The sequence below is a fragment of the Callospermophilus lateralis genome, chromosome 2 (assembly GCF_048772815.1).
Source record: "Callospermophilus lateralis isolate mCalLat2 chromosome 2, mCalLat2.hap1, whole genome shotgun sequence".
In the NCBI taxonomy this organism is placed as follows: domain Eukaryota; kingdom Metazoa; phylum Chordata; class Mammalia; order Rodentia; family Sciuridae; genus Callospermophilus; species Callospermophilus lateralis.
In genome coordinates this window covers 180,322,008-180,342,735 of record NC_135306.1, presented here as the reverse complement: position 1 = coordinate 180,342,735, position 20,728 = coordinate 180,322,008, and the positions used below count along the sequence as shown (strand labels likewise).

Below are 20,728 nucleotides of genomic sequence, written 5' to 3'. Positions count from 1 at the left end.
ATGCAGCCTCAGTGGTTAAGCACCTCTAGATTCAACCCCCAGTACCAAAAATAAATATGTAAATAAATAGGGATAGAACAACTAGACAGAAGAGCAAAACTAACTATCCTAACAGACATCTATGGGATACTTCATCCAACAACAGAATATACATTCTTCTCAAATTCATGTGGAACGTTCTCTAGGATACTCTAGAGAATAAAAGAAATTGAATGCATTTAAAGGAACAGAAGTTATTCAAAGTAAATGTTCTCTGACCACAATACTGCCAACATTTTGGGGATGTTGTGAAAGCCATGTTTAGAGGTAAAATTACAGCTTTAAATGCCTATATTAAGAAAGAGCTCAAATCAATAACCTAATCTTCTACCTTAAGGTACTTGAAAAAGAAGAACAAACTAAAGTAAAAACCAGCAAAAAGAGCTGGGTGCAGCACATACCTGTAATCCCAGCAGATCAGGAGGCAAAGGCAGGAGGATTGTGAGTTCAAAGCCAGCCTCAGCAAATTAGCAAGGTGCTAAGCAGCTTAGTGAGACTTGTCTCTAATAAAATACAAAATAGGGCTGGGGATGTGGCTCAGTGGTCAAGTGCCCCAGAGTTCATTCCCTGATACCAAAAAAAAAAAAAAAAAAAAAAAAAAAAGCAAAAAGAAAGAAAAATTAGAAGATGGAGGTATGGATCAGGAGTGGATTGCCTGGCGTGCTAGAGGCCCTGGTTTTGATCCTTAGCCTAGGGTGGGAGGAGGGGTGGAGGGAGGAGAAATGAATAATAGAGAAAATTAATAACACCAAAAGCTGGTTATTTGAAAAGATAAACAAAATTAGCAAGTCTTTAGCTAGATTAATGAAAAAAAGACTCAAGTTTCTAGAGTCAGAAATAAAAAAGAGGACATTACTATTGACCTTAGAGAAGTAAAAAAGACTTTTAAGGAATAATTAAAATATATTAAATATTAATATTAAATTAAATACTAATATTAAATAATTTAAAAAATAATTAAAAATTGTGTGCTAACACAAACTTAGACGTTTTATGGCCTGAACTGTGTCCCCCCAAATTATTATGTTGAAGCTCCAATGTGACTGTATTTGGAGATGAGGTTTTTAAAGAGGCAATTAAGGTTAAATAAGGGAAAAACCCCAATCCCATATAAGTGCTGTCCTTATTAGAAGAGAAAAACATCAGGGATGTGTGGACACAAAAAAGGGGGCATGTGAGGACACAGCCAGAAGGCAGCCATCTGCAAACCAAGGGGAGAGGCCTCAGGAAAAACCGGATGTCCAACGAACACCTTGATCTGGGATTTCCAGCCTCCAATACTGTGAGAAATAAATTTCTTTTGTTCAATAACACTAATTGTGATAGCCCTAGAAAACTAATACAGATGAAATGAACATGTGGGAAGCCACCCCTGAGCTATTTGAGCATCTTCATTCAGCCTTGAGCCAAGGAGATTTAGGTTTGGCATCACAATCTGTTTTGTGGATTGTGCAATGCACTGACTTCTGTCTTTGATCGTCTAGGGGGACTGATCTCCTAGCTCCAGAGTTGGGTGTAACCTGTTGGAAACTGGATAGCCCAACTTCTACCTTACTTGGCAAAAGAACATTTCATGGAAAAACCTCTGATGCTTTCCCCATATAAATAAATCAAACATGGGCTCTCTCTTTATCTTTCCAGTGTAGAAGCTCAACCCCTAAGGTCAAAGAGCTGTCCCATCCCCACTTCTAAAATTACTTCCTGTGTCCTGTGGTTTCTTCCACATTATCTCTTTCTTAGCTTTATTTTGCAGCCAACACATTACACGAAGAGGAAACCTAAATTCTATCACCTGCGCAGGACTTAGGCAAGAGGACAACTTCCTAGAAAAACACAAACTACTGAAACTGACTCCAGAAAAATAGACTAAATATACTAATGAATCTAAATATATCCATAATAAGTGAAGAGACTGAATTAGTTTTGTTTTTTGTTTTTTTTTTTTCTTTTTAATTTTTATTTTGAGATAGGGTCTCACTAAGTTGCTGAGGCTGGCTTTGAATTTGTAATCCTCCTGCCTCAGCCTCCTGAGCTGCTGCGATTACAGGAATATACCACCATGCCTGGAAAGAGACTGAATTAGTAATTAAAAAACTATTAATAAAACTAAAAAAATAAGATAAAAAAATCTAGGCTCAGGAGACTTCACTGATGAATTCTATCAAATATTTATAAAAAAAATTAATACCGGTTCTTTACAAATTTTTCAAAAGACAGAAGAGGAAAGAATTAATGCATTCTGAATTAATTATATGAAGCCTATTTGCCCTGAGGGCAAAATCAAAGACATCACAAGAAAACTACTGCCATTTCATTTTCCAAAAATTTGTTATCTATATATACAGTGTGAAAATAGAAAATTCCAGAAACAAACAATCCCTAAGTTTCAAATTGCAGTGTTTTGAGTAGCAAGATAAAATCTTGTGCACACTCTGTCCTGACCAGGATATGACTCAACCTCTCATCCAGTGTACCCTCACTGCATGATATTAGTCATGTGGTAGTTATCTGGACCAACTGTTGTGATATTATAGATCTTGTGTCTAGATAACCCTTATTTTACTTAGTAATTGCCCCAAAGCACCATTATAATGTCTATATAGGGTTTAGTACTAGCCATAATTTTAGGCATCTATTGGAGGTCTTGAGAATGTACACATCCCTGATGGAAAAGCGGGGTCTACTGAAATATAGCCCATCCAGTTTTCTTTTGGTTACTAAGTACATTGTATAATATTTTCCTAGGGCTGCCATAACATATTATCACAAACTATTTTTTTGTTTTGTTTTTCTTGGTACTGGAGATTGTGCCTAGGGACACTTTACCACTGGGTCACATCCCCAGCTCTTTTTTAATTTTGTGACAGGGTCTTGGTAAGTTGCTTAGGGCCTCGTTAAATTGCTGAGGCCGGCCTCAAATTTGTTATCCTTCTGCCTCACCCTTCAAAGTCACTGGGATTACAGGCATGAGCTATTGTACCCACTAAATTATCACAAAGGACGACTTAACAGAAAATGCTTCTCTCACAGGAGCAGAAGTCCAAAATCAAGGTGCAGGGGCCACATTCCCTCCAAGAGGAGTTCCAGGTGTTTCTTGGGTCTATGTAACTCCATGTGCCTGCATCTTTATATCGCTCCTTTGTCTTTTTCTCTTCCATCTTTTATTGCGGCACTTGTTTTAGAGCTAGGACCAACCTGGATAATTCAAGATGATACCAAGATTCTTAAGTTCATTACATCTCCAGTCTATTTCCAACTAAGGTTACATTCACAGAGATACCAGAAAGCCTGCTGTTATGTGAGGACAGTGAAAAGGCAGCTGTTTGCAAGCTAGAACCCTCTGGGACTTTTAGCCTTTAGAACTGTGAGAAAATAAATGTATTGTCCAAGCCACCTCATCTATGCTGTTTTGTTATAGCAGCTTGAGCAAACTCAGCTTGAGCTGTAGGCATAGTGATGATGTTTCATATTTCTCACTTGGAAGGCAGAGTACATTACTAGTATGAACATACCTAAAAGAAGGTAAGTTTTTGCAATGCTTTTGAATGATGCTTTAAAAAATACTCTTGATGGTGAATTGTTTGTAAGTTCCTGTGATAACATTAATACATTCACATTATTGTCACCAGAAGTTTGAACAGTTTCCAGAGGGAACCTCAACTCAGGGCAAGTGGAGTTCTTGGCATATATGCCAGAAAAGAATTTTAGCATGTGCCAGAGACACAGATGAAAATTTACTTAGGAAAGCAGAGACACACACATTCAAGGAAGAATGTGAGCTATCTCAAAGGAAGAAGCTTTTTGGGGTAGAGCAAGGAATACACATTCAAGGGAGAGTGCAGGTCAGCAATCTTTTGGTGTGAGTTGTTATTTATAAAGGGACCATTGCTAGGGGCTGGCCAGTCTAGAGGTGGAGTCAGGGCAGTTACACAATTTTGGGCTGGTTTTCCCTGTGCTTGCACATTGCCCTTGCATTAGTTTTTGCAGGCAAGGGCATGGGTCAGAGGTACAGGCCAAGGAATGGGCTGCGTGCTGAGGGGTTGGAGGGGCATTTTCTGTATTTCAATGATTTCTGACTTCCCTGTGTCCCAAAGGCTGATGGGCTTTTCACTTTTGAGACTCACCAGTTGTTTAAAAGTCCTAAATTCTTGATTTCACTTAAGTCACATAGTAATAAACTCAGTGGATGCCAGGAACCATCCGTGAACTGTGTGTGAACTAAAATCAGAATGAAAGCCTTTGGGTAGGAAAGTCTGGTACCTGGGAACTCACAGCGACACTTCTGCAGATGAAATTCCCAATACATGTGAATTCCTATCTAGCTCTGCCACAGGTTCTGCACAGTACTGGAGATGGGGTGGGTGACCTGCTGGAGCCACATAGCCATATAGCCTCTCAGATATGGGTGTGGCTTGCCAAGATGCCAATCAACCTGTTGCCTGCCAGACACCAAGAAGCAAGACTCCACCCACTGAAACCTTATTTCTGCCTTTGATTTACTCTCCTTAAATAAAGAACCAGAGCCATTTTTCATTCATTCGGTTCCAGCTCCTATGTGTACTGGATCTATACCAGGCATTCCACTTTCTGGCTCTGTCTCTTATTTCTTTATTAATTATTTCAGACTTTCATTTTCTCAGATGGCTCATCACCTCCTGAGCAGAAAACTACCCTGGCAGGGTGCTGGTTGCCCCACATAGTGGAGGATTGGCATCATTTTTGACCTTCTACTGGGGCTGGGGTTGTAGCTCAATGATAGAGCGCTTGCCTAGCATGTGTGAGGCACTGGGTTCAATTCTCAGCACCACATATAAATACATAAATAAATAAATTAAATAAAGGTCCATTGACAACTAAAAGATTAAAAAAAAAAAAGACCTTCTACTGATTAGCCCACAAAGTTTTTAAGTCATTCATAAAGTCTATGGAAGAACACCAACTTGAGGAATTCACTCTAAAGCCAGGTTCTTTGCTTGCTAGAGTTTTGCTAGTCTTGTTTCACTGCTCAAAGTTACCTGTTCTCTAATGATAGCCCATTCAGTTCCATGGATTAAAAGGAAAATAAATATAAGAATCAAGAAAACTGATTCTGGCCTATTGGAAAATAAGCACAGGGAGAACTAAGAGGGTAGCATGAAATGGACAGGTACTCTAAGGAGACATTTTTCTCTTAAAGATAGAAAAGGAAGGAAGGAAAGAAGGGACTGTGACAACAGGGTATCTTGAACTACTATAAGAAGTCAATATGAAAATACTAAACTGACTTCAAACTCTTTTGTATATTCATCTATTTGTATATCATCTATTCAATACATACCTATTAAGTTCCTATTGCATAAAATTCTTTGTGCTCTTGGAGATATAAGGATGAAGGTTATGTGGATATAGACTCTAAGCACTTCATAATTCCTAGTGAATTCACCTAGTGACATTTCTAATTAATATTTCATTAATATCACAATAGGAACTAAGTGATATTAAGGGGTATGTGTGTGTGTGTGTGTGTGTGTGTGTGTGTAAAATAGAAGCCTAGTGATTTTGAAGTTAGTCTTGCAAAATAGTAAAAAAATGTAGCAATACTTTTCCATTTTTTAATTGGTGCATCATAGTTATACATAATTATGGGATTTGTTGTTACATATTCCTACATGCACACAATATAATTTGTCAATATCAATCCCCAGCACTTCCCCCCTCAACCCCAACCCACCCCACCTTCCACCCCTTGGTCCCTTCCCCTCTACTGATCTCCCTTTGATTTCCATGAAATCTGCCCCTACCTTTCTTTTCACTTTTTCATCTCTAGCTTCCATATATGACATAAAACATGTCCCTTGACCTTCTGAATTTGTTTTGGGGTACTGGAGATTGACTCCAGGAGTGCTTAACCCATCTCTTTTTGAGACTGGATCTTGCTAAATTGCTCAGGGCCTAGCTAAATTGCTGATGACGACCTTGAACTTAAATCCTCCTGTCGCAGCCTCCTGAGTCCCTGACATGCCACCACACCTGGCAACCTTCTAAGTTTGACTTATTTTGCCTAACATAACAAAGACCTTTCCATTCTTAAGGTTCTGCTATGCTGCTCTGAGTGCTGCTGAATGGTAGCTCTTTATATTTCTCCAAACATTCCAGTGTATCTACAGTCAAAGAATATTAAGTTAAAAAAGGATTTGTTTCTTACCTCACTTGCAGGTTGAGGAAATGACTCCAGACTAGGCTTCATGCCCTGCCTGATGGAGCTCCAGCGGTGGCAGAACTGAAGTAGGAACTGTTCTCCTGAAAACTAGGTGGTAGCCCACCCCTTCCATCATCCATCTAACATCAAGGCCCGGCCAAGTGGTTAGTGCTTTCAGGAAGCCTTCCCTGACCCTCCCCAAATAAATATAACTCTCCCGCCAGAGTGTTTTGCTCATAAGTGCGTGTTAAATATACTAAAGTTTTCATCAGACTTTCTTCTCTAATTATTCTCTCTGGAAAATCTCAAGCCCAAAAGAGGAATACATGTGTACTCCCTGGGCTCTCTTTGGATCTGAGGATCAAAGGTAAAAAATGATGGCCACTGTATTGTTTTTCATAAAAATACCATTTTTTTATATTACACAAACTATTGGTATAGTCATTTTTTTCTGATGTAGCACTTACTATTGCTTAGTAATATTATTTATGCCTTACCTGTAAAATCCAACAGATACTTTGTTTTTAAACTACTTTAAATCCCTGTGATTTTTCTTTCATATCTAAGAATTCATCAACTATTTATTAAGAATATACCATGTTTCAGATAGTGTACTAACTAGATGCTGGGAACGGAATGGTGAGCAAAACACGTGGAGATGACAAGAACCAGCAGAATAGAAAACACCAATCACAACAAAGTATGATAAATACTACACTGAAGGAATCAAGAGTGCATAAACTGTTTTAGAGGATTAAAACCTAACTGGGTTCTGCAGAAGTGATGTTAAAATGAAGTATGGAGAATAAAGAGTTCACTAAAGGAAGAATAGTTTCAAAGAGGGAACAAGAAGAACTGAAGCCAGGTGTGGTGGCACATATCTGTAATCCCAGCTGCTGGGGAGGCTGAAGCAGGAGGATCACAAGTTCAAAGCCAGCCTCAGCATTGGCAAGGTGATAAGCAACTCAGTCAAACTTTGTCTCTAAATAAAATACAAAAAATAGGGCCGGAGATGTGGCTCAGTGGTTGAGTGCACCTGAGTTCAATCCCTAGTACCAAACCAAACCAAACAAAAACCCCAAACAAACAAACAAAAACTGAGGGCACAGAAAAAAATCATATATTTGAGGAATGAAGGATGGTCCTCAAGACTGAGCCACAGTGAAGATGGGCAGGAGTAAGGAGGGACCATTTAATACAGGAATTTGGGGATGAGGATAAAAAATGTCAGGTTTAAAGGAATGAAAAACCATGAAAAGATTGTGAAAAGGGGGAGGACAGTGGAAAGATAAATAATTTTTGTTGTTGCCCTATTTTTATACTTTAAGGAGTCAAAGGAAAATCTATATTTAGTTTGGGTAAAAACAATAAACTTGCCAAGTATCGCAGGTAAATTACATGTAAAATACAAGTTATTTCTGCAAAGTAGTTTCTTGACTCCTGATTAATATTACAAAACAGATAAGACATTTAACAATAGACCAATAGGTAATTGTATCCTCCTTTAATTTGAAACCAGTCAGCTCTAAATTATTCATCCTAGCTCAAGAACAGATATATGCATAACTTAAAATGATCAATAACCAAGATCATTTTGATTTTACTTTGGAATATGCTTTTGAATTTTCAATTAAACATAAGTATCTCTGAAATGTTAGACTTTATTTAAAACTCTAACAGAGAAAAGGGGCAATCCACCTTGCAAAGTCTTATGATGCATCCTCTACTAGGAACTGAAAGTATGTTTCAGGTCAATATCAGACTTAATAGAGTATCTTTTTTTCTTTACACTTTTCCACACTGACTTTTTAAAATACCAAGTAGTAGTAGCTTTATTATTTTTCTAGTAATAAAATATTTATATTTCAAAAACCAAAGAGTGAAAGTATCCTCTTTTACATTTTTCTGGAGAAGGATCAGATTAAATAATTGAGTTTAGAGAGCTTCTCTGATACAAAGCACATTTAAAAAAAATACTAGTAGAAAAAGCCCGACAGGAACAAATCGTTAACAAAGCATAATACTATAAGAGCTATCCTCTAGGTTTGTAACTTGGATAATGACTATTTTGGCAAATATATGAAAATACTAAAATAAACAGCAGTTTTAGCAACCAATGGGGAACAAAACAAAGATGCTACAGAATTTTTAAATATTGGCATAGATACTGATTAAAGATTTATATTTCCTGTGTAAAATAATGTTTTTACAACCAAAACTAGTTACAGGATAGTCAATGTACTAAGAATTACTTCACTTGCAATACTGAATACTTTTTAATATTAGTTGAAAGTTAAGACAGAATCTTATTTAGAAATCAATGGACAGGGAAAACTTACTTAGGCAACAGTTTAAAAAATAACAAGAATATTTTGGTATTATCAATTATTTCTAGCTATGTATTATCTTCAAATTAATAACATTAGAAAGATCTAACTTCAAAGCTGTAAAATTTACTTGACTTAACTATCATCTGAGAAAGTAATGGGTGGGCCCTATACCATTTGTATAATAACTGTTTAGTAATGTTGGTATATGTTCTACGAGGGATCTGAACTTGGTGCTTTTGTCTACTTAGTAGCTCAGTTGTTAATTCTTAAAAAACAAACAAACAAAAAACTCAAACATTCTGATTTTGTTGTTTAAAAAAATGTTTTCATTTTAATGGTCTGAGTTAGTAACAAACAAATATACAAAACTGTCTTTCACATTTCCATACATTGTACTATGGACTGAATGAAAACTCTGGACTACAAATGCAGGTTTCTTTGTATCCTTTTTTTGTTGGTGTTGCTATGCTGAGGATTGAACCCAAGGTCTTACACATATTAGGCAAGTGCTTTGCCACTGAGTTATATCCTCAGCCTCCTTGTGTCCTTGACTTCAATTATTGTCACTTATAAATAAAGGCAATTTGCAAAAACATGCATTTGTGAACAGATGCCAGATGTTGTGCATGTAAATTAATGCACAGCCAATAGTGTACATTGTTTGTTTATACAGTTGTGTGTCAAGTATAACTGCATAACTGACATAGAACCAGTTATCCTGGAATATTCCACTCTATTTGAAAAGCATTTTTGTGAAACAGATTGAAATACAGTTTAAAACAAAAGTTGTATTCTACAAATACAATAAAATTCACAATTTAAGCATCTGAAGCAGCTTTTAGGAAGGTTACTTCAATAACCTGCTCCTGTATTGGATTTACGGGTATATCTTCAAAATTATGTGTAGGAATATAGCTGCTTTAAAGAAAATAAATATGCATATTAAGAGAAAAATTATGGTTTAAAAATATGAATTTTCAAAAATAGTCCCAATGCATGAGTCCACCTATATATTTTCAAGTTTTAGGAATTTAAAGAACTTCAGAATTTTGAAAGCAATCTGAAAAACTTCTAAACCTTTTTAAAATATGATTTTTTCCATCTTACTAATGTTTCCTATTTCGTAACTTAACAGAAAAATGGACAGCTTCTAGTTAAACTTACTGTGATAATTCATAATTATAAATTTATGACTTCATTAGAAGGTCAAGTAATTGGAAATTGGGTTATAATGAAAATGATAAGGAAGGAGGCCCCTTTCTCCAACCACTCATCTGAACTAGTAATAAGCACCAATACACTGAATTTTTTTACATTAAATTATTTCCAGAAATCTATAGGTAGGAAAATCCAATATTTCTTAAAAATATTTTCCTGGGTTGTGGTAGCATGTGCTTTACCTCTTTAAATCTATCTACAACCTAAGTTATTTCTATATTATAAATTTCAACTCCCTGGCAAGGAATGTAAATGCTAACAGGCTAGATATTTATTTAACTTCATACAAACAGAGGACTTGGGCATGATTCTCAGAGTAAAGTCCCCCTTTTCCCTAAGGCCTGAGGTTGATGTTTTTGCCTATGCTATATGGAACAAATGAGAGAAGATGATGCATCTAAACTACTAGGGTTTCTTTGAGGCAGTATCATAGGACTTGGCCTCCCATATTAAGAAAACACTTGTTTTACTAACTAACTCATATGAATACTGCTGTAAACACTGTAAGGACAACTGCAGTTCAAAAGGAAATGGGCTATGTTCTATGGCAAATGAGATTAACTTTAAAGAAATATCTTCGTTTTCCATGGGGCTTACCCATGAGGAAAATGTGGCTATAATTTCAAATATCTACTTCAATGATTACCTAAACGCAAAGTATCTTTTAATAATATTTAAACTATAAATAATTGAGGAAAGTAAGCCAGGGGAGAATTGTAAAGATGTATACTTACAACACTACATCAGGAGATGTAGTTCTCTACTCTGTACTTTGAAAATGAAAGAAACCAATTCTGCCCAGAGTCAATACTACAAGAAAGAAATATGGCTTCTTCCTACTTTTCTCTACATGCAAAATTAATTTTATGATTTCCCCACTGCTGATATTCTCCATCTCTCTCATGAGTTAGGCAAATTAATTTAATAGATTACTTTTGTTTTCACAATGTTTTAAAAAACCTTTCAGAAATGGAATATTTAACACTTGAGGAAAATTTCTATTATTGAATACCTTATCTAATGGCAGGTACAAGTATTAAGGATTATTGCTTTTAATAAGATAACCAATAGAAATAAATTTAAGCTAAACTCAAATACTTATTTTTAACCCAATGTTATCATGTTTTATTCACAAATCAAGTGACATTTGCCTTCAATTCTTTGCCAGTTTACTGAAGTTTTAAATATAAGAAATTGGTCTGTTAACTTGATATCAAGACAACAGAAATATCCACATAATCATGACTTATTTGGGCAGGAACACTGCTTTCTTGATAGGACTTAAGGCACTAAATGGTGGTAAAATAAACAAAAGTATGAAGATTAACAACTTCTTTAGAATCCTAAAAAAGGAGATAGTTTAGAATGACACTAGTAAATCTTTTCCACAAACAAATAAGGCATCCTGTTGGCAAACACAAATAAAACACAAGGTCATATTGAACCTAATACATTCACTGTCTTTAAGCTAAACTACTTGAACCTCTAGCTACCAAACTTAAGAAAGCTACAATAGTGTGTATAAAGGTTGAAAAGGCACCACAAAGAGAACTCTATCACTTCCAGTTCTAAGAGTTAAGGAAGCTGTGCGTAACACTGCAATGTCATCTGATTATCTATTTATTCTTTCCAATGTATCATGTATTTATATTTTTACTTCAACAAATCAGTGAATGAAATACTAGTTTAATAATAAATTTATTTAATGAAATAGGAAATTGCTGCAGTGTCTAACACAGCCCCATTTATAAAGCTAAATGAATTCTAGCATTGAATGCATATTCTGGATAACACTGGAGCAAATCTGTATGAACAAAAATGATTACCTCAACATGAAATTCACAACAGAAATTCAACATATAACTAAATAGGATTTACTGAAAGCCATGAAGTATAGCACAGATACAGAGAACATAATTATAACCACAGCATTTTCCTTGTGAAAAATACAGCTATTAGTAAAATAAAATGTACAATTGAAAAATTTCCAGAGGAAAAAACACAGTATAAACAAAAATACTTTTCTTTGAGATAGGGAAAATAGTCTGTCACTGTTTTTTTTCATTACAATATAATTTGACACAAAAAGCAGTCATAGAATTGCACCAATTCCACATCCAGTTTCCTGAACATGTTAAAAGGAGTCCATAAAGCAGAATGCAGTTTCTGAATTTTATATTTTAAATCGATGATATTCCCATATAGGATGTTACATCACACAAGATTTGTTTACATAATGTACAATACTTTCAGTTTTGTGGCCAGACATGAATACAAATGCATGCTTTTTGCCACCTCTCTTTCATTCTGGCATGTAGTGTAGCCAGAGTCAGAAATAATGAAGTTACTTAAGTGTTCTTTCTCTAATAATAAAGAAAAACTATATTTAGTGCATGCTTCATCATTTGTCAAAAAAAATTTCTGAAAATAAAATTCAGTTACTCAATGGTTTACAAAATAGAAAAATCATTCATTAGGATAAAAATATGGTGGGATTAAGGTCCATTTCTAAGGACTGACTTCCTTGACAGCACCACTATCCTTCTGCAGAGGTTCTGGTGAAAGTTTGGTGATGGAAGTAGCACACCTGCAGGAGGCCTCTGCTTGACAATTGATTATCTGTGACCACTCCACCTCTGCTATTTCATTAGTGCTATAAAAAAGATGGGATTTTTGTGGAAATGTTAGGAACATTTCTGCTGTACATGATTTAGAAGTTCTCCAAATTTTTCAAACAGATCCTCTACCCATTTTACATTTTTCATACAAAGTTGAACAATTTCCTCTTGTCCTAAATCTTCATTTTTTTTCTGCACAGAGGAAATCTAAAATAAAAAAAAGTGTCACATTAATCTCCAGGATACACAAAGAATTCACAAAACTTAAAATCAAAAAAAAAAAAAAAAAAAAGGAAAGAAAAAAACCCAATAAATAAATAGGCAAAGGAACTGAACAGGCAGGTACTTCATAGATGAAGAAATAGGAATGGTCAACAAATATATGAAAAAATGTTCAATACCTCTAGCAATTAGAGAAATGCAAATTAAAACTACACTGAGATTGTATCTCACTAGAGTCAGAATGGCAATTATCAAGAATATAAAGCCAGGCGTGGTGGCTATAATCCCAGAGGCTTGGGAGGCTGAGACAGGAGAATTGTGAGTTCAATGCCAGTCTCAGCAACAGGGAGGTGCTAAGCAACTCAGTGAGACCCTGTATCTAAATAAAATACAAAATAGGGCTGGGGGATGTGGCTCAGTGGTTGAGTGACCCTAAGTTCAATCCCTGGTACCAAAAAAAAAAAAAAAAAAAAAAGAATATAAGTAACAATAAATGTTGGAGAGGATTGGGGAAAAGGTACATTCAAACATTGCTGGTGGGACTGCAAATTGGTGCAACCACTCTGGAAAGCAGTGTGGAGATTCCTCAGAAAACTTGCAATGGAACCACCACTAGACTCAGTTATCCCACTCCTCAGCATATACCCAAAGGACTTAAAATCAGCATACTATAGTGATGCAGCCATAACAATGTTCATAGCAGCTCAATTCATTTTTTTTTAAATTTAGACAATATATTTTTAAGTTGTTGATGTACCTTTATTTTATTTATTTGTATGTGGTGCCGAGAATTGAACCCAGTGCCTCACCGATGCCAGGCAAGCGCACTACCATTGAGCCATAACCCCAGCCCCAGCAGCTCAATTCATAACAGCCAAACTATGTAGCCAACCTAGGTGCTCTTCAACAGATTAATGGATAAAGAAAATGTGGTGCATATACATAATGGAATGTTTACTCAGGTGTACAGAATGAAGTTATGGCATTTGCTGGTAAATGGATGGAACTGCAGAATATCATGCGGAGTGAAATAAGCCAATCCCAAAAAACCAAAGGCCAAATGTTTTCTCTGATAGGTGGATGCCAACACACAATAAGGACAGAGGGGGAGGGAAGAGCAGTTCATTGGATTAGACAAACGGGAATGAAGGTAGCAGGATGGGATTAGGAAAGACAGTAGAATTAATAGGACATAACTTTCCTATGTTCATATATGAATACAAGTGAAACTTCACATCATATACAACTGCAAAAACAGGATCCTATAGAATAACTTGTATTCTATGTATGTATAGTATGTCAAAATACACTCTACTGTCTTGTATATCTAAAAAGAACAAATGAAAAAGAAAAAGTATCACATTAACTTTTACTTCACTTTATATTCAACCCCCTCACAAGGCCATATGCTTTCTATATCTTCAATGAAAAGATGAATTTATTAATTCATCAACATGTACTGATTTTTTTCTCATTCCCAACCACGGAGAATGTTTATTTCAGATAAATTTAAGTGAAGTCCAATCCTATTATCATTGGCTCCATGGGGGCAGAAAGGAAGGCTAGAAAAACTGCTTCAGACTTTCTTGATTCCTTCCAATTGTGTTAAAAACCAAATGACAAATATTGAGTTTAATTCTGTATTTCAGATCACTGTGAAAATAGTCAACATATTTTGCGTTACCACCTTTGCTAGACTATACTAGACTACTAAACACCAGTTGTAGCTTTGCAACAACTTAACCTTTTACAATTAAAAAGCTGATATCAAGTGGGATATAAGGCCACTAGTGATAAGGCAATGAGATAGCAGAGCAGTGACTAAACTGAATTAAAACAGGATCATTCTATGAGAGAACAAAATGCAATAAAACACTACTTATTATGGCAAGGCAAAGCAAGCACTAGCAGCTTAAAAACCTTACCAGTTGCATACTCAAGAGGTGGTAAAGCTGATGAGTCAGTACAAAACACAGCAGGGAAACTCAAACCAACATATCTAGTTGTCACAGAAGTATATAGGAAATATTTATATATATATTCACATACACATTTTACAATTCTTTCTAAAGTATTCACAAATACTACAGGTAGAGTCTCCTTAAGTTCAGAAAAGCATACATTTCTTTTTTGAATAAATAAAAAGACATTACCTCCTCCTTACATATCAGATAAACATGATATTTATAATGATGGAGTGAATGATATAAAGAATACAACTGTATTTTCTCTGGATCAACAGCAAACTCCTATAAAAAGAAAAAAGTTTATAGATATATTTTGTGTAACATCTGAGATAAGAATACTTTTGGGAAAATACTGGATCAAAAGTCTCATGGTAATTCTAAAAATGATTTATGTGGCTAGGTATTAGATGGTACAGAGGCACATTAAAAATAAGTTATTTTTAAGTCTTCATTTTAAAAATTAACAAAATAGAAAAAAATTTAACACTATAGAAAATTTTAATTAAAAACATGACTTATTTCTACCTCCCCACCCTTTCAAATATAAATTGTATGAAGCCAGGAATTTTTTAACTAGTTTTCACTGTTGTATCCCTATTATTTAGAATTTTATTTGGCACACTAAAAGCCTATAAAGAATTTTTTGAAAGAATTAATAAATCTGTCTCTTCTTCAAAAGTAAATATTACATTGTCTCCATGATCTTTTATCTAACTTCATACTAGCAGCTAATAAACTGGATTGCTCTTACAATTGTGAAATGAGCCAAAGGCATTTGTGAATGTTATTTCTATAGAATACTTTTTTTTTTTTTTGTGGTGCTGGCGATTGAACCTAGGGCCTTGTGCATGCAAGGCAAGCACTCTACCAACTGAGCTATATCCCCAGCCCTAGAATACATTTTTTGATGGAGCTGTTATTATGTAAATGGAGTGAATATGAGTTTAATTTTTTGTTTTCTCAAAAGGTTATAAGAATTTATGCTGTGTTTAAAGATGAACAAATTCCAATTTTAATGACTCTGCAGACATGAAATCAATATTGCATCTTATGAAGTATGGGCATCCTCATTTATCTGTACACATGTGTATTCAATGACAAAATTATAAAAAGGTAATACATACATTAATTAGCTTGTTAGCCATTCCAAAAGTATAATATTTTAAAATATGTTGTACATGAAAAATATACACATAATTTTAATTTTTCAATTAATAACAATCATATACAATATGTATAAGCATAAGCACAGGATTATTCTTTCCTTATTAGTCTATTTTAAAACTCTGTGAGCACTTACTATATGCTAAATACTGTGCCAGGCACTGGAGAAAAACAATAAACAATACTAAGTCCCTGTTCCTCAGGTTAGAGTTGTTTATTCCTACTCAAAAAGTATTTATACTTAATGACAACATAGAATAAAATACTTGCTTATTTCAATGTTTTAGGTGGGAACTGTATTATTAACTGGAAAAGGTATACTTTCATTAATCAATATATCCTTACCTGTGCAGATTTAGAGGTTGTTTTAGAAGTCCTTAGAGTTTTCTTATTATAAGCTTTGCCATTCATTTTGATTTTAGAAATAGCAGATCCTCCACTTTTTGTTTTAGAGTCTCGAGTAATTATTGTTAGTTCAGGAAAACTTTCCAAAGCATTCTTTAAAACAATGAAGCATAATAACTGACATCAGAAGAAAACTAACCTGAACTATTTTCAATATTCAAAATACTCTCTCTCTCTCTCTCTCTCTCTCACACACACACACACACACACACACACACACGTACGTGGTAGGGGGTATAGACATGGCTACAAATTCTTTGCACCTCCTCCCATCAGATGTGGAATCTATTTTCCCATCCCTTGACTCTCTGGGCTAACTGTATGGCCTGCTTTTTAAAGCAAAAGCAAAAGCATACTACACCGTAGGGACTCTTGAATAAGATAGAATTCTTCCCATTTATGCCTCACTGGCTTCAAGGCAGGAGAAAGAGGAACATATATAAGTTACTTCAAAGCTCTTCTACTTTAAGAATTTTTAATACCCTGAAATAAAGCCAAGCCCTGCTATAAAGCAGTCATCTGATCCCGGATGAAGATGAAGACAAAAGAAAACAAAAAGCTTATAATCCTTCTCTGGCTTTGACACTTCTCATGCTTCTTTTAAATGCACAAAAAGCACTGGTAAGATAAGATCTTAAAACAGAGCTTGATGAATTTTCTGCACATAAAAACAGCTTATGGTAGCTAACACTGATAATATGGTGGCCATGTGGCAGAACCAAGTCCACTGCCATATTTATGCCCTTACCTACTTGGCAAATCATCCCGACATAAAAAGCTACAAACAATAACTGAATGATACGTGTAGCTAAATTTAACTAGTTTCATTATAGTTTTATAAATTAGACTGTGCTACCAGGAACATTTATTGTTTTGACACTAAAAGGATTAAAGTACTGCCACTATATTTACAATTCAGAATGTGGTCCTTATTTGATAATCTCAACTGTTAACTGTTAAAACGTTTGAGGCCATTCTTTGTCAAACACATATAGTTCCCTAGCACTGGCATTATGGCCCTGTAATAGTACATTTTCAAAAATGATAAATTTTTCTTATGTAAATGTAGTATGGAACAAAGTGTCATTTGATACAAACAATAAAACTTTTGGCATTTCCTATTAGAGTGAGCTATCAATAGTTTCTAGTATTGTTCTTTTCTTGGATTATTTGTACTTTATCAGAATTCTCATGCTTTGCATTTAAAACATGCCCAGAGTAATTTTGCATCCAGATTACTAATTGCAATAAATGTAATCTAAAGACTATAACTGGATTCTAAATTTAGAAACCATTGGCACTAGGTCAGTGGAGATGAAAGAAAATATAAAACTTTCCAGTGAGCACAAGATGCTAAAGATAACATAAAGCATGTGGTTTTGGGAGGAAAACAGAATATCATTAACTTCAAAGGCTTCAGGACTCACTCCAAAAATCACCAAGAACATCATGAGAAACTGTGCTAATTATTTCTAAGGAACAGAACTTTTTTTTTTTTTGTGCTAGGGATTGAACCCCAGGAGTACACTGGGATTACAGGCATGCAGCACTGCACCTGGCCATACATTTTCTTTCCTATTGTATTTAGGGCTATGATTGTTACTGAGTTTTGCTAATAAATAATCTAAAGGAAATACCTTGAATGATTGATCCAAATGAAGATTCAAAAGCAGTCTCTTTCGGTTATCATTTAGCATGCCATCTATTTTTTTCATATGAGGTAAAAGTAGCTCATCTGAAATAACAATTTATTTTAACAGAATAAACTATCAATTTGTTAAAATTCCAACTTTTTCTCAAAACATTTATATGTTAAAAATTTAAATTCGTTGGCTTATGTAAAATATTGCTTATGAAAATGGAAATTAAAATTTCTGAATAAAGGCTAACTTGTAAAATAATTTATAATAGAATGTGAAAAAAAAGCAGCATAGTATGATAATAGGATGTGTTCTGCAAAAGTACGGGGTTTTAGTTGAACTGGAACTAACCCATGACAGCAATGTGATCAACTGGCAAGGTGCCCAATTTCTACAGATCTCATTTACTGTCTGAACAATAACAGTGATTACTCAGTATAAATTGGTCATCATTAGTTTTATAAATCACCCAGTATGACCAAGAGACATTCCTTTTTATTAAATGCAGTGCTGGAGATTGAACCTGGGACCTTATGCACGCTAGTTAAGTGCTTTACACTGAGTTGTAACCCCAGTGCTGAGGTATTCTTAATTCACTGTTATTTGAAGCAAAGAAAAAGTAGGGTGAGAAAAATGAGCAAAACCCAGTGTCAAAAATATAAGAGTCAAAGGGCTGAGGTTGTGGCTTAGCAGTAGAGTGCTTGCCTAGCACATGCGAGGCGCTGGGTTCGATCCTCAGTACCACATGAAAATAAATAAATAAAATAAAGGTATTGGGTCCAACTGCAATTAAAAAAAAAAAGAGTCAAAATAAATATTTTATAAAAGGAGAAAAAGTGTGAAAAAGATTCCCATTTGAAACATTTTACTTCCTTTTTTTTCCCTCTCTGAACTTTAAGTTTTTAAGAAAAGTACTTTCAAAATATAAATTAATTGCCCCTGGTACAGAATTAAATACTTTAGGTTATTAAACTATTTCTTAATTTATCAACATAGTAATACATAATATTTTATACTATTAATTGTTTTCAATGATCTTTCTGAAAAAATATAAATACTCCTCAGAGTCTAGATTATAAACTTCATAGCTGAATAAAATGAATGCTTACATATTTAGAATATGAATACAAGCATGGCAACTTGAGAGAGAATGGCTCCTTACAAAAAAGTCCTTGTTGAGAAATACTTCCTAAGGTTGCTACAACATACCTCATAGTTTAATTTTGCCTGACTAGTAATGATTAAATCTATTTACATTTCACAAAAACAAAAAATATATTTTTTTTCTGGTACCAAGGATTGAACTCAGAGACACTCGACTACTGAGCCACATCCCTAGCCCTATTTTTGTATTTATATTAGAGACTGTGTCTTACTGAGTTGCTTAGCACCTCGCTTTTTGCTTTGAACTTGAAATCCTCCTGCCTCAGCCTCCCCAGTCGCTGGGATTACAGGTGTGCGCCACCACACCCAGCTCACAGAAACAAACTTAAACATCTGTAAATTACTTATCTTCCAGTATAACCTTTTTGATTTCTTTCCCCTTATATAAAATGGAGGAAAATCAGAAAGCACTGATAAGCCATAAGTATATAAAATCTTTTTTTTTTTTTTGATAGTGGTGGTGCTGGGGATCGTACCCAGGGCCTTGTTCATGCGAAACAAGCACTCTACCAACTGAGCTATATCCCCAGCCAAAAATCTTTCATAGTAGACAAAAATGACTACTACAAGAAAATTCTTTAACTGAAGATAAAAATATACAATTTTTATGCCTTTATCATACGGTTCATTTATCCAACTATTAGAAAACAGTATATCGAAATATGGACTTTTCATGTAACAGAGACACTCAGTAAAATACTAATGAGGATCATATACATTTTGGAAGAAATTCAAAGAAACAAATGAATAATAATTTTTCCCTGAGTAGGAAGTAATAGAAATACTTTAAATATAAAGTTTCTCTAGTATTCAGACAATGAATGAAAAGAATATGACCATTTTCTAGAGTGAAGGCATAATGAACTTAACTGACAATTTACAGATATATATCATACAAACCACACATAAACATATAACTAATAGGTAACAAGTTTTTAAAAAGTCCAGAAAGCACTACTTTAGTAGACTGTACCATTGCTCTTCTCTAAGGCTTGCATTGTGTCAGGGTCCAGGGCAATGCTAACAAGCAATTCCATGTAACTCTTAAAAGTTTCTTTCATTGCTCTTGTGTTCAAAAAGCGAGTGACAAAAGGAGCTGGAGGATCGAATTCTGGGATGAAGAAAAGATGAAAAATTAAATTTTCCTTCCTAAAAACTTTTATAATATTTTTCTCTATAACAGGAGCCTACAAGCAGATGAAAGATTCAAGATACAGTTTCTTTCAATTCAAGGCTTTCTTAGCCTCTCTTTAAAATCACCCCAGGTAAGATACTTTGAAAGTTGGTTTGCACATCACAATCACTGAAGAACTTTTACAACAGAATAAACAAAAAGACTGCTAGGTTTACTAAAAGAGAATCTTTGGTAGTGGTGTGGTAAGAGTGACAATTAAGTTTAAACATTATACTTTTAAAAGCTTCTATGTGATTCTGAGACCTAGCACCAGTTTGGCATCTGGAAATATAGGCCAGGTAAGAACCCATGTCTCTTCCCTTGGCCCATACCATAGACTCCTGCTGTTCTGTCATGCCACTCTAGTCTTGATGGTTTCTCTGTTTAGTTTCATAAGAAACCCATTTATGAGTTAATATATAGAGATTTCTCTTGCATTTCTACACTTAAACTACTTTAAAATTCTAATATTACTACAGTAATATTAAAATTAAAAAATGTAAACATAGCCCATATGTAGAGGAAATTTTACTTAAATTCAATGGCAACAACTCTATGATTTAAGAAGTTTGCTTCAATTTTGACATTTCTGTAACAATTATTAGAGCC

At 34.6% G+C, this 20,728-nt stretch overlaps 1 protein-coding gene across 3 annotated transcripts in view; it reads right to left on the bottom strand.

The window, feature by feature from the left end:
• Positions 1 to 8,810: 8,810 nt before the first annotated feature.
• Qser1 (glutamine and serine rich 1) overlaps positions 8,811 to 20,728 on the bottom strand; it is a 75,679-nt gene continuing 63,761 nt past the window's right edge. For 2 of the 3 annotated variants that reach the window (XM_076847015.1, XM_076847017.1), the window contains exons 9-13: positions 19,919 to 20,056; positions 17,779 to 17,876; positions 16,082 to 16,234; positions 14,759 to 14,854; positions 8,811 to 12,590 (exon numbers count right to left, since the gene is read on the bottom strand). In XM_076847015.1, coding sequence (XP_076703130.1) covers positions 12,450 to 12,590; positions 14,759 to 14,854; positions 16,082 to 16,234; positions 17,779 to 17,876; positions 19,919 to 20,056 — 626 coding nt within the window. In that variant the 3' untranslated portion in view covers positions 8,811 to 12,449. The remainder of the gene's footprint in view (positions 12,591 to 14,758; positions 14,855 to 16,081; positions 16,235 to 17,778; positions 17,877 to 19,918; positions 20,057 to 20,728) is intronic. The other variant, XM_076847016.1, reaches the window with a different exon arrangement.